Here is a 14,674-nt window from a genome sequence, read left to right as displayed (position 1 = left end):
ACCCGTGTCATGCACCTCGTGTGCGATGTGGGAGTTGAGGGATGTGTCCACTGTCCCTGGCTCCTTCAGGTGCAAGTAGTGTGTCCAGCTGCAGCTCCTGTTAGACCGCTTGATGGCTCTGGAGCTGCGGATGGACTCACTTTGGAGCAGCCACGATGCTGAGGGAGTCGTGGATAGCACGTTTAGCGAGTTTGTCACACCGCAGATAATGAGTACTCAGGGAGATAGGGAATGGGTGACCACCAGTCAGAGGAAGAGTAGGAAGGCAGTGCAGGTGTCCCCTGCGGCCATCTCCCTCCAAAACAGGTATACCATTTTGGATACTGTTGGGGGAGATGGTTCACCAGAGATGGTCAGCAGTAGCCATGGCTAGCACTGCTGCGCAGGAGGGCAGGAAAAGGTGTGGTAGAGCTGTAGTGATAGGGGATTCGATTGTAAGGGGAGTAGACAGGATTTCTGCGGACACAAACGAGACTCCAGGAAGGTATGTTGCCTCCTGGGTGCAAATGTCCTGGATGTCCCAGAGCGGCTACAGGACATTCTAAAAGGGGAGGGTGAACAACCAGCTGTCATGGTGCATATAGGCACCAACGATATAGGTAAAAAAAACAGGATGAGGTCCTACAAGCTGAAGTTAGGGAGTTAGGAGAAAAACTAAAAAGTAGGACCTCAAAGGTAATAATCTCAGGATTGCTACCAGTGCCATGTGCTAGTCAGAGTAGGAATGACAGGATAGACAGGATGAATGCATGGCTTGAGAGATGGTGCAGGAGGGAGGGGTTCAGATTTATAAGACATTGGAACCTGTTCTGGGAGAGGTGGGACCATTAAAAGTCGGACGGTCTACACCTGGGCAGGTCTGAAACTAATGTCCTAGGAGGGTTGTTTGCTAGCATCGTTGGGGGAGAGTTTAAACTAATGTGGCAGGGGGATGCAAACCAATGCAGGAAGTCAGAGGGCAGTAAAGAGGGGACAGAAACAAAAGCTAGTAAGGAGAAAAGGGGAAGGCAGTGGACAGATTGAACTGCTTATAATGGCAATGGCAGGGGGTGGGAACCAGAGCAGTAGGTCAGTGGGAGAAATAACTGAGGGAGAGCTACAGACTAAGGCCTGTAAGATTAAGAGAAAGAGCAAGCAGAGAGTGGTTGGTCAACGCAGCGGGGCTGGTTGGCTGAAGTGCATTATTTCAACACGAGGAGTATTTCAGGTAAGGTAGATGAACTTAGAGCTTGGATTAGTATGTGGAATTATGATGTTGTTATTACAGAAACTTGGTTCAAAGAGGGACAGGATTGGCAACTAAACATTCCGGGGTATAGATGCTTCAGGCAGGATAGAGGGGAATGCAAAAGAGGTGGGGGAGTTGCATTATTGGTTAAGGAGAATATCTCAGCTGTGTTGAGGGAAGACACCTTGGAGGGTTCAGGCAGCAAGGCAATCTGGGTAGAGCTGAGGAATAGGAAGGGTACTATCACAATGTTGGAGATGTACTACAGACATCTTAACAGCCAGCGGGAGACAGAGGAGCAGATATGCAGACGGATCTTGGAAAGATGCATAAACAATAGGGTTGTTGTGGTGGATGATTTTAACTTTCCCCATGTTGACTGGGACACACTGCTGGAGGCATGGATGAGTAAGGAGCGTACAGGAGGGATTCATGAAACAATATGTAAATGCCCAACTCGGGAAGGGGAAATATTAGACCTGGTGCTGGGAAATGAGCCCGGCCAGGTGATCGAAGTTTCAGTAGGAGATCATTTCGGGAACAGTGATCATAATTCTGTAAATTTTGAGCTGCTTATGGACCTCGGGTGTTAGGCTGGGGAAAGGCCAATTACAACAGCATTAGGCAGGATCTGGAGAGTGTTAACAGGGTGAGGCTGTATGAGGGAAAATCAAAACCGGCTTTCAAATGTCAGTTGATTAGAATTCAGGGCGGTATGTACCTCTGAGGAGGAAAGATAAAGGTGGCAAGTATAGGGAACCCTGGATACCGAGGGATGTTATGAACCTTGTCAAGAAGAAAAAGGAAGCATTCATAAGGACTAAAAGACCGAGGACAGATGAAGCCTTTGAAGAATATAAAGCAAGTAGGAAGGAACTTAAGATAGGAGTTAGGAAGGCATAAAGGGGTCATTAAATGTCATTGGCAAGCAGGATTAAGGAAAATCCTAAGGCGTTTTATACATATATAAAGAGTGTAGCCATCTACGGTGGCCACCTGCAAAGGGTCATGGGAATTATGGCCAACCCAGGACTCAGACAGATACAGAGCCTATGTGTATCTGAAACACAGGTAACCAAACCTGATCGAAACCCCCACTCGTTTGCATTTGAATGGCCCATTTTCCCAGCACAATAAAACTCCAATCAAGGAACCGGTACAGCCACAGACTGATCGGCGCCTCTCCCCTTACTCAGAAAGCCCAACTGCCAAGGTCAATGACCGCTAAGGACCCGCCCAGCCACCAAGGCACTCACCCCTTTATTGGCCGAAATCGAACATAGTGATCAGAGCCCTGTCAAACTATTGGGTCCAAGGTTAAGGACCACCCCCAAAGAGCGCAAAATCCCAGAGGGATAAAAGAGAGCACAGCCATGTGTTCTGTCTCTTTTGGATCCGGCCTGTGCCAACCCAATCATAGCAGGAACAGCCAGCCAAGTTCAAGACCAACGATCGCGCACGGTGGCCTAGTGGTTAGCACAACCGCCTCACGGCGCTGAGGTCCCAGGTTCGATCCCGGCTCTGGGTCACTGTCCGTGTGGAGTTTGCACATTCTCCCCGTGTCTGCGTGGGTTTCGCCCCCACAACCCAAAAATGTGCAGAGTAGGTGGATTGGCCACGCTAAATTGCCCCCTTAATTGGAAAAAATAATTGGCTAATCTAAATTTAAAAAAAAAAAAAAAAGACCAACGATCGCTACCTGACGAATGAGCCCAGCAGAGACAGAGCCACTTTCTTCGGACCAGCCAAGTGAAATCCAAAAGGCCTTATCCATTTGCACAGTGCCGGTCGCCCTGAAGCTAAGTATAGGTTATTGTAGCTGATAGGTGTAGTTTAACTCATAGTAGATATTGTGTTTGCATGTCGAGGTAACCCTTGTGTATGTAAATAAACCATCTTTTGAACTAACTAACTGGTTGTGTGGTCATTTGATCGATATAAGGGAAGGTTTGTGGTTCACCGAGATAAATAGAAATACCCACAATATTGGCAACGCTGCTGGGTGGGACCGAAAAACACCAACATTATTGGCAACAAGAGCAAGAGGGTAGCCAGAGAAAGGGTTGGTCCATTCAAGGATATTGGAAGGAATCTATATATGGAACCAGAGGAAATGGGCGAGATACTAAATAAATACTTTGCCTCAGTATTCACCAAAGAGAAGGACTTGGTGGATGAGGAGTATAGGGTAGAGTATGTAGATATTCTGAGTCATGTTGATATTAATAAAGAGGAGGTGTTGGGCATCTTAAAAAGCATTAAAGTAGATAAGTCCCCAGGGCCTGATGGGATCTACCCAGAATAGGGAGGGAGGCAAGGGAGGAAATTGCTGGGGCCTTGGTAGTAATCGCTGTATCCTCATTGGTTATAGTCGAAGTTTGGAGTTCAGGAATTACAGTGGACCTCAGGACTGACTTCTGGTTACGGATATGCGGAGCTAAGCCGCACGTTCAGCAGCTCCCGCTTTAAGAGGATTTGTGGGCTCTTTTAAGGGCCCCAAACGGCACTGATTCGACGATTCCCGGTGGATAAAGGGGTCTGGAGCAAAACCCCCCGGGATTTATGGTACGGACTCGAAGTGGGGCGAGGAGAAAAACGGCAGCAGCTTCCCTGGAAAAGCGGGGGAAGGTGGACAAAATGGCGGCTGGTGGAGCCCCTGTGGAGTGGAGGCAGTGGGCTGAGGAGCAGCAGGCGGCCCTTCTGCGCTATTTTACGGAGCTGAAAGGGGAGTTGTTGGAATCCCTGAAGGTGACGACGAGTAAACTGCTGGAGACCCAGACAACCCAGGGTGCAGCGATACTTGAGTTGCAGCAGCAGGCCTCTGAGCGCGAGGAGGAGGTTTCGGCCCTCGTGGGGAAGGTGGAGATACACGAGGCGCTCCATAAAAAGTGGCAAGATCGGTTCGAGGAGATGGAGCTTCGGTCACGGAGGAAGAACCTGCGGATCCTGGGCCTCGAGGAGGGGCTGGAGGGGTCGGACCTGCCGGCTTATGTGGCCGTGATGCTGAACTCGCTGGTGGGGACAGGATCCTTCCATCTGCCCCTGGAGCTGGAGGGGGCCCACAGAGTACTGGCCAGGCAGCCTAAGGCGAATGAACCCCCGCGGGCGGTGCTGGTGCGGTTCCATTGGTTCAGTGACCGGAAGTGTGTTCTCCGATGGGCCAAGAGGGTGAGGAGTAGTAAGTGGGAGAATTCGGTAGTGCATATCTACCAGGATTGGAGTGCGGAGGTGGCCAAGCGGAGAGCCGGGTTTAACCGGACGAAGGCGGTGCTCCAAGGAAAGCAGGTGAAGTTCGGCATGTTGCCGCCTGCGCGCCTGTGGGTCACCTACAAGGACCATCATCACTACTTTGAGTCCTCGGAGGAAGGGTGGGCCTTTGTGCAGGCTGAAAAGCTGGACTCAAACTAGAGATTGGGGGCTGTGGGAGTTTTTCTATTTCTGTATCATTGTTTATGCTGTAGCGGGTTATTCTGTTTGTTTCTGTTTTTTCTCTCGCTTTCGGACGATGTAGGTTATGGTTTTGTGTTCTAAGGGGGGTACTGGGGTTTGTGGTTGATATGTGTCTTTGTTTGTATGGAGTTGGTGGTTGGGTTGGGGCTGCGGTTTGGGAGCTGCGTTGGTGGGGTGGGGCAGTGTGAAAGCGCGGGCTTTTCTCTGGTTTCCCGCGCTGCGGGACGAGGGGGTGGAGCTGGTGGTGAGGGGCGTGGTTATTAGACCGGGTTTCCCGCGCTGAAGCGGTGCCAAGGAGCTGATGCAGGGGCGGAGGGGGGGACCTCATATCGGGAGGGGTTGGAGTTAGAGCGGGAGCTGCCGGGGTCAGCAGAAGTCAGCTGGCTCACGGGAGTACAGTGGAGGGAGAGTCGCGGCTAGGAGGGGTCCTAGCCTGGGGGGGGGGGGGGGGGGGGGGGGGGGGGGGGGGGGGGGGGGGGGGGGGGGATGGGGGGGATACCGGGTTGCTGTTGGATTGGCCAGGGAGGAGTTGGTGCGGGTCGGGGGGGTCGGGGTGAGGTTCTATCGCCGTGGGAAACGGGCCGAATGGGTGCTGGCCAGGGGCGAGCAGTCGATGGGCTATGGCTAGTCGACGGGGTGCCCCCTGATCCGGCTGATTACGTGGAACGTGAGGGGGTTGAATGGGCCGGTTAAGCGGCCCGGGTGTTTTCGCATCTGAAGGGGCTGAAGGCGGACGTGGCCATGCTCCAGGAGACCCACCTGAAGGTGGCGGACCAGGTCCGTCTGAGGAAGGGGTGGGTGGGGCAGGTTTTCCACTCAGGGCTCGACTCGAAGAACCGGGGGGTGGCGGTCCTGGTAGGGAAGAGAGTGGCGTTTGAGGCGTCTGAGGTTGTGGCTGATAGTGGCGGCAGATATGTGATGGTGAGCGGTAAGCTGCGGGGGGAGAGGGTGGTGTTGGTTAATGTGTACTCCCCAAATTGGGATGATGCTGGTTTCATGAGGCGTATGTTGGGCCGCATTCCTGGCCTGGAGGTGGGGGGGCTTGATCATGGTGGGGGGACTTCAATACGGTGCTGGATCCCCTACTGGATAATTCTAGTTCAAGGACAGGCAGGAGGCCGGCGGCGGCCAAGGTGTTGAGGGGGTTTATGGACCAGATGGGAGGAGTGGATCCCTTGAGGTTCGGGAGGCCGAGGGCTCGGGAGTACTCTTTTTTTCTCCCATGTGCACAGGATTTATTCCCGCATTGATTTCTTTGTTTTGAGTAGGAGACTGGTCCCGAGGGTGGAGGAGGCCGAGTATTCGGCTATTGCGATTTCGGACCATGCTCCGCATTGGGTGGATCAGGAGATGGGGGAGGTAGGGGACCAGCGCCCGCTTTGGCTGGTCCTGGCAGCCAGATTTTGGTGTGTCAAAGGGTGAATTCCTCACTGCAAATTTCCAAGTCTCTGACCCGTGCTTCTATCCCCAGTTTTTATGTCTAGTCCTGTTCAGTTTCTAGTCAATGGTAACCCCCAGGATGTTGCTTGTGGGGGATTCAGGGATGGTCATGCCATTGAATGCCATGGGGCAATGTTTAGATTCTCTCTCGTTGGAGATGGCCATTGCCTGGCTCTTGTGTGATGCGAATGGTTCTTGTCACTTGTTAGCCCAAGCCTGGATATTGTTCACGTCTTGCTGCATTTGGACATGGACTGCTTTAGCATCTGAGGAGTCGCGAATGGCGCTGAACATTGTGCAGTCATTAGCGCACATCCTCATAATTGACCTTATGATGGAAGGGAAGTCGGAGAAGAAGCAACTGAAGGTGGTTAGGCCGAGGACATTATCCAGAGGAACTTCTGCAGTGATGTCCTGAAACGGAGTTGATTTTTTTCAATTCGATTTATGGGTTGTGGGCAGCGCTGGCTAGGACAGCATTTATTTCCCATCCAGTTGCCCTTGAGAATTGGTTGTGAGCTGCCTTCTTGAACCGCTGCAGTCCCTGAGCTATAGGTACACTCACAGTGCTGTTAGGGAAGGAAGTCCAGGATTTTGACCCGACAGTGAAGGAACGGCGATATATTTCCAAGTCAGGGTGGTGAGTGACTTGGAGGAGAACCTCCAGGTGGTTGTGTTCCCGGGTATCTGGTAGTGGCTGTCTAAGCGACTTTGGTGAGTTCCTTTAGTGCATCTTGTAGATGGCACGCAGTGCTGACACGGTTCATCGATGTTGGAGGGAGTGAATGTTTGAGGAAGGAGTTCCAATCAAGTGAGTTGCTTTGTCCTGGATGGTGTTGAACTACTTGAGTGTTGTTGGAGCTGCACTCATCCAGGCAAGTGGAGAGTATTCCATCACACTCCTGACTTGTGCAATGTAGATGGTGGAAAGGCTTTGGGGAGTCAGGAGGTGAGTTACCTGCCATATGATACCTAGCCTTTGACCTGTTCTGGTAACCACAGCATTAATATGTCTAGTCCAGTTCAGTTTCTGGTCAATGGTAACCCCCAGGATGTTAAGAGTGGGGTATTCAGCTATGGTAATACCATTGAATGTCACGGGATGATGGTTAGAACTGATCTTGTTATAGGTGGCCATTGTCTGGCACTTGTGTGGCGCAAATATTATTTGCCACTTGTTAGCCGAAGCCTGGATATTTTCCTGGTTTCTTGTTGCATTTGGACATGGACTGCTTCACTGTCTGAGGAGTTGTGAATGGTACCGAGCATTGTACAATCATCAGCGAGCATCCCCACTCCTGACCTTATGATAGAAGGAAGGTCATTGATGAAGCAGCTGAAAATGGTTGGACCTAGGACACTACCCAGTGGGACTCCTGATGTCCTGGAGCTGAGATGATTGACTTCCAACCAGCACAACCATGTTCCTTTGGTCCAGGTATGACTCCCACCCGCGGAGAGTTTTCCCCCTGATTCCCATTGACTCCAGTTTAGCTAAGGCTCCTTGATGCCATTCTTGATCAAATGCTGCCTTGATGTCCAGGGCAGCCACTCTCACCTCACCTCTGGCATTCAGCTCTTTCGACCATGTTTGAACCAAGGCTGTAATGAGGTCAGGAGCTGAGTGACCCTGGCGGAACCCAAACCGAGCATCAGGGAGCAGGTTATTGCTAAGAAAGTTCTGCTTGATAATGCTGTTGATGACTCCTCCCATCATTTTACTGTTGATCAAAAATAGACTGATGAAGCGGCAATTGGCTGGGTTGGATTTGTCCTGCTTTTTTTGTACAGACTTACCTGGGCAATTTTCCACTTTGCCGGGTAGATGCCAGTGTTGTAGCTGTACTGGAACAGCTTGGTTAGGGGTGTGCCAAGTTCTGGAGCATAAGTCTTCAGTACTATTGCCGGAATATTATCAGGGCCCAGAGCCTTTGCAGTATCCAGTACCTTCAGCTGTTTCTTGATATCACGTGGAATTAATCAAACTGGCTTTTGTGTTGCTGGCGGCCTCCAGAGGAGGCCGACATGGATCATCCACTCAACAGTTCTGGCTGAAAATTTTAGCAAACGCTTCAGACTTATCTTCCACACTGGTGTGCTGGGCAGACCCTTCATCGAGGATAGGGGTATTTGTGGAGCCTCCTCCTCCAATGAGTTGTTTAATTGTCCTCCTCCATTTATGACTGGATCTGGTAGGGATGCAGAGCTTGAATCGGATCCATTTGTCGTGGGATTGCCGAGCTCAGTCCCAGGACTGTTCTATTTGAGTCTGTGAAACTGTTTGAACATTTCTGAAGGAATTAATTTCAAAATCGCTGAGAAGGAACCACTCAATTTGAAACTCGTGTGGAGTATGAAAACCAGCACTGACTGTGTAGATTGAATGGTTTGTTTCTGTGCTATATATACAGATTTTTGTGCTATATATATTGTATGTAACTCTGAGGGCATGAACAAAATTCAGTTTGGCACCACCAAGAAAAGTTTCAATCCGTAACCGGGTTCATTAGTAATGTCACGAAAGACGTGCTGTTAGGTGAATTGGACATTCTGAATTCTCCCTCTGTGTACCCGGACAGGCGCCGGAATGTGGCAACTAGGGGCTTTTCACAGTAACTTCACTGCAGTGTTAATGTAAGCCTAATTGTGACACAAATAAAAATTATTATTATTGTAGTACAAAACTGAAGGAAAGAAACACAGAATATTCTGCAATATAAAGTACTTACTGACTTGAGGACATAATTAAGGCTAACATTTGGATGCAGTACAACAAAGAACAAAGGGTGTAAGTTTATTTGTTGAGGGGACACATCAGCATCACAGACTGTGCCGGCATTTATTGCCCATCGCACATTGCCCTAGATAAGGGTCAGTGGCGGGATTTGAACCTGGGACCCCAGAGGATTATGAGGCCAGTGACAATACCACTATGCCACCGCCTCCTCATACTGTATTGTTGGAGGCAACACCTTTTGGATTTCATAGGGGCAGCAGGGTAGCATGGTGGTTAGCATAAATGCTTCACAGCTCCAGGGTCCCAGGTTCGATTCCCGGCTGGGTCACTGTCTGTGCGGAGTCTGCACGTCCTCCCCCTGTTTGTGTGGGTTTCCTCCGGGTGCTCCGGTTTCCTCCCACAGTCCAAAGATGTGCAGGTTAGGTGGATTGGCCATGCTAAATTGCCCGTAGTGTCCTAATAAAAAAAGTAGGGTTAAGGGGGGGTTGTTGGGTTACGGGTATAGGGTGGATACGTGGGTTTGAGTAGGGTGATCATGGCTCGGCACAACATTGAGGGCCGAAGGGCCTGTTCTGTGCTGTACTGTTCTATGTTCTATGTTCTATCTCCACCATTTGGATATAAATGATTGTACGTACTATTTGGAGAAGGACAATAAGTTATCTCTGTGCCCTGCCCAACATTCTTACTCATCCAATGCTAACAAAAACACAGAACAAAACATGATTAATTCATTTGCACATGTGGAACCTTGCTACAGACGATTGGGTTAATTTCCATATAAACGACAGAGATTGACTCTCAAATGTAACATACTGATTGTAAAATACTTTGGGATGTTGCAAGGATATGATAGAGTGCAATATAAATTCAAGTTCTTTCTCATCTTGGTAACCGTAATATTTTTTTCAACTTGGGAGTTAAGTAGAAGAGTTTCTGCTTTAAGTATTTAATAGTTGCATGATTGGTGTTTATTTACTTGGTCAATTTTTGTTAAATAAATCTGAATAATACTTTTTAAGTTAAAAGAAGGCATGATGCAGAAGAGCAAGAGAGTTCCTACAAAAACAAAGAATGAGACTGATAACTAAAATTATTTGTGTCAACCGACGCTATACACCAGATACATCGATGACATTTTATTTCTTTGGACCCACAGCGAAGAATCACTGAAACGACTACACAATGACATCAGTAAATTCCATCTCACCATCAGACTCACCATGGACTACTCTCCAAAATCAGTTGCATTCTTGGACATACGCGTCTCCATCAAGGACGGTCTCCTCAGCACTTCACTTTACCGCAAGCCCACGGATAGCTTCTCGATGCTCCACTTCTCCAGCTTCCACCCTAAACACGTTAAAGAAGCCATCCCCTATGGACAAACCCTCCATATCCATAGGATCTGCTCAAACGAGGAGGAACGTTACAGACATCTACAGACGTTGAAAGATGCCCTCGTAAGAACTGGATATGGTGCTCGACTCATCGATCAACAGTTCCAACGCGCCACTGCAAAAAACCGTACCGACCTCCTCAGAAGACAAACACGGGTCACAACCGACAGAGTACCCTTTGTCGAGGGCTGCATGGTAGCGCAGTGTTTAGCATTGCTGCCTCACGGCACAGAGGTCCCAAGTTCGATCTCGGCGTCACTGTCCGTGTGGAGTTTGCACATTCTCCCCGTGTTTGCATAGGTTTCATCCCCACAACCCAAAGATGTGCAGGGAGTGCAATTGACCACGTTAAATTGCCCCTTAATTGGAAAAAATGAATTGGGTCCTCTAAATTTATTTTTTAAAAGAGTACCCTTCGTCGTCCAGTACTTTCCCGGAGTGGAGAAACTACGACATCTTCTTCCGAGCCTTCAACACGTCACCGATGAAGACAAACATCTTGCCAAGGCCATTCCCACACCCCCACTACTTGCTTTCAAATCACCACGCAACCTCAAGCAGACCATTTTTTGCAGCAAACTACACAGCCTTCAGGAGAACCGTGACCACACCACACAACCCTGCCATAGTAACCACTGCAACATGGGTACCACCATTACACGCGAGAACACCACCCGCCAGGTTCGCGGTACATACTCGTGCGACTCGGCCAACGTTGTCTACCTCATACGCTGCAGGAAAGGATGTCCCAAAGCGTGGTACATTGGCAAGACCATGCAGACACTGCGACAACGAATGAACGGGCAACGTGCGACAATCACCAGGCAGGAATGTTCTCTTCCAGTCGGGGAACACTTCAGCAGTCAAGGGCATTCAGCCTCTGATCTTTGGGTAAGCGTTCTCCAAGGTGCCCTTCAGGACGTATGACAACGCAGAATTGCCGAGCAGAAACTTATAGCCAAGTTCCACACTCATGAGTGCGGTTTCAACCGGGACCTTGGATTCATTTCTCATTACATTTAAATATATTTAACCCCCCCCACCATCTGGCCTGGGCTTGTGAAATCCTACCAACTGTCCTGTTTTGAGACTATTCGCACCTCTTTAGCCTGTGATTATCCCTCTCTCCAGTCGCATTGTCTGGACCTGTAAAGACTAAGGTACCTGCAAAGACTCGTATTCAAAGTATCATCTTGCATAATTGGCTTTGTCTATATATGCTGTGTTTGGGTAACCTACCTCTTCACTCACCTGATGAAGGAGCTATGTTCTGAAAGCTAGTGATTCCAAATAAACCTGTTGGACTTTAACCTGCTGTTGTAAGACTCCCTACTGTGCCGATCCCAGTCCAACGCCGGCATCTCCACATCATAAAATAATTAAGAGACAGATTTTACAACATGGTTGTCTCAGGAACCTTGCGAAGACCTTACCAGATCACACAGTCAGCGTAGGTGCATTTTTGCAGACATGGGGAGTTTTGTTTGCTGAAACAACCAGAAAAACAGGAGCTAAAATAATTAAGCTTGGGTACAAAAGACACAAATGGATCCGTGCACTTCTGCAGAACCTTAAATGCACTGTATTCTCACGTCATCTGCAAAAGTAATTGGCTTGCAACTGGTTTCGTAAACTTGCTCACTTTAGCTTCATAAGAAGAAACAGAAGTGGAAGCACTGACCACTTCCATACTCTCCCAGGCCTGCTGACTGTCTATTTTTCCTTCTTTTTAAATCAGTTTCTTATCCACATCACATTCTTCCTGGATTCGCCAGAATTTTAATCTTCCAGTAGCCCTGAAAGTGGAACCTTGTCAACACCTGCAGGAATTTCAAATGAACTGCGCGCGCATCTAATGTGACTTGATGTCGGCCTCAATCGTAAAAACAGAAATTTTCTTTTTATTAGGGTTAGAACAGTCGACAAGAAGCAAGTCAGAAAGAATAGAAGTGCTGGGAATTACATTACCAATTACAGAAAAGAAAGGGATCACAGAAATTACGTGAGACACTTTTTTTTGCCAGGGGATGAAAAGATTGGCTGCAGAGGGGCTGGAGGGATGTGGGGGGGGGGGGGGGGGGGGGGGGGGGGGGGGGGGGGGAGCGAAGGGGAAGGAACAAGAGGCACCAAGCTGCGGCTTCTTTTCAATAACGTTTTCATTTAATTGTTCTACTGGTAGAATTACTGAAGCTATTGGGTCGAGATAAAATCCACTCTGGACCCTCCGGGAGCCCGTCCAGACACAGAGATGAACTGGAGCTGATGGAAGGGAAGGAGGGAAGGGAGGAGGAATGCTATTTTTAATTGCCAGCTGGAATAACTTGAGTTACCTGCTTTGGACATGCTGAACAGACATGCTCTCAAAGCTGTTAATCTGTTAAACCAAAAGGTGTAACCGCCCCATCTCACAGAGGCGTTAGACCAGGCGGTTTTCGTATAATTAATCTTTTATCAACATCCCAAAGGTGTCTTATCAAAGACCAATTGGGAATTGTTTGTCCTTTAAGGGTCCCTGACAATGGGCGCTGCCAACACTGAGACATCTGGCAAAATGAATGCATCTGCATGGCCACTTTTCCTTCCAGACTGCTTCACTCAAGATGCTGGGCTGTGACAACAGCACAATTAAGGCCAAAAAGTTAAATAACAGTTATCAAAATAAAAGAAAGGAACACACTATTATTACACCAAAATAATAAAATACATGAACAGTTTTCCTTTCTTCCTCCCCCTCTCTCCGTGTTTTCCTAACACTCTCTCGAAGCTCAAAAGAACATTTTCACATCACACTATGGCACAATTTGTCTATTGTCAAGAAGGGAGAGAGAGAGGAATTCGGTACTCGATGTTTAACTATGTAGCCAAAATCATAATTTTGGAAGAACAGTGAATCTTGCTCTCGATCTGACGTTTGTACTGGCATCTGCACAATGCTTAAAACAGACTGAAGATTGTTGGCTGCCGCTGCTCCATTTCGAACTGTGGCCCGAGCACATTTCGGAAAGACCGAGCCAGATCGAGCGGTGCTCCTCCTGCTCTGAGCGGTGGGCTCGGGCTTTCAACCCGACAATTTCCATCTTGTCCTCAGAAGTGCACTCTTCGAAACACCTGTCTCGGGCCACACAGAGCAATTCCTATTTTTCTGCCAGCGACTCTTGTTTTCTCATTTTTCTCAGAAAGAGTGAGATGTGGCCGTGAAGAGCGAGTTGGCAATTTTCATGTTCTGTTCCTTCACGTCGTCTGGGTGGGGACGCATGTAAGTTCTGCAGATGATTTTACAGGTGTCATCTTTATAAAAGGATCCCTTTTCTCTCCTGGAGTTCTGTGCACAGAAAAAGGCTTCATCAGTGTCAGCAATAACAATCGCTACGCTTAAATTGGAGTAAATGGTTCTTAGAACAAGACAATTGGAATGTTAGCATTTATTGCTGAAGTATAAAAGTAGAGAAGTGTTGTTGCAATTGTATAGGATGTTGGTGAGACCACGTCTGGAGTATTGTGTCCGGTTTTGGTCTCCTTATTCGATGGAGGATGCGGTGGCATTGGAGGCAGTTCAGAGGAGGTTCACCAGGTTGGTCCGGGCATTGCAGGGTTGACGTATGAGGAGAAATTAAACTGTTTGGGCTTATACTCACTGGAGTTTAGAAGGAAGAGAGGGGATCTGATGGAGGTATATAAAATGCTAAAAGGGATTGATAGAGTGAACATAGATCAAATGTTCCCTCTTGTGGGCAATCTAGCATGAGAGGTCACAGATAAAGGTTGAGAGGCGGTAGATTTAGAACTGAGATGAGGAAAGACTACTTCTCGCAGAGGGTGGTAAATTTGTGGAACTTGCTGCCCCATAGTGCGGTGAAGTCTGAGTCATTAAATGGTTTCAAGAAGGCGATAGATATATTTCTGATTGAAAAAATGGATATGGGGACTGAAATTAATGAAAATGAAAATCGCTTATTGTCACAAGTAGGCTTCAATGAAGTTACTGTGAAAAGCCCCTAGTCGCCACATTCCGGCGCTTGTTCAGGGAGGCTGTGACGGGAATCGAACCATGCTGCTGGCCTGCCTTGGTCTGCTTTAAAAGCCAGCGATTTAGCCCAGTGTGCCAAACAGCTCCAGTGCAGGGAGGTGGAGTTGTGACCAGGAAGAGATGAGCCATGATCTGATTGAATGGCGGAGCAGGTTTGAAGGGCTGAATTGCCTGCTTCTGCTCCGAATTCCTATGCTCCTGTGTTAGAACAGTTGGTGCCAACCATTTCTATGCGGCCCCTAAAAATGCATGATTACCTGACCCTGGTATTCCAGGGCCCTGGGGAAGGATTCATATTTTGCCACATTACTGAGTCTCGAATTTGAGATTGTCCCTATTCTCCCAGGATTCTGTCTTGAGGTGTTCGTCCTTACCTTGGGGAACGGGTGCAT

At 48.5% G+C, this 14,674-nt stretch overlaps 1 protein-coding gene across 2 annotated transcripts in view; it reads right to left on the bottom strand.

The window, feature by feature from the left end:
* Window positions 1–12,487: 12,487 nt before the first annotated feature.
* LOC119977199 overlaps window positions 12,488–14,674 on the bottom strand; it is a 57,606-nt gene continuing 55,419 nt past the window's right edge. For both annotated transcript variants that reach the window (XM_038817904.1, XM_038817913.1), the window contains one exon: window positions 12,488–13,577. In XM_038817904.1, coding sequence (XP_038673832.1) covers window positions 13,428–13,577 — 150 coding nt within the window. In that variant the 3' untranslated portion in view covers window positions 12,488–13,427. The remainder of the gene's footprint in view (window positions 13,578–14,674) is intronic.

The sequence above is a fragment of the Scyliorhinus canicula genome, chromosome 1 (assembly GCF_902713615.1).
Source record: "Scyliorhinus canicula chromosome 1, sScyCan1.1, whole genome shotgun sequence".
NCBI classification, from domain to species: domain Eukaryota; kingdom Metazoa; phylum Chordata; class Chondrichthyes; order Carcharhiniformes; family Scyliorhinidae; genus Scyliorhinus; species Scyliorhinus canicula.
The sequence above is the reverse complement of the archived record's forward strand: the minus strand, read 5'-3'. Positions and strand labels throughout refer to the sequence as shown.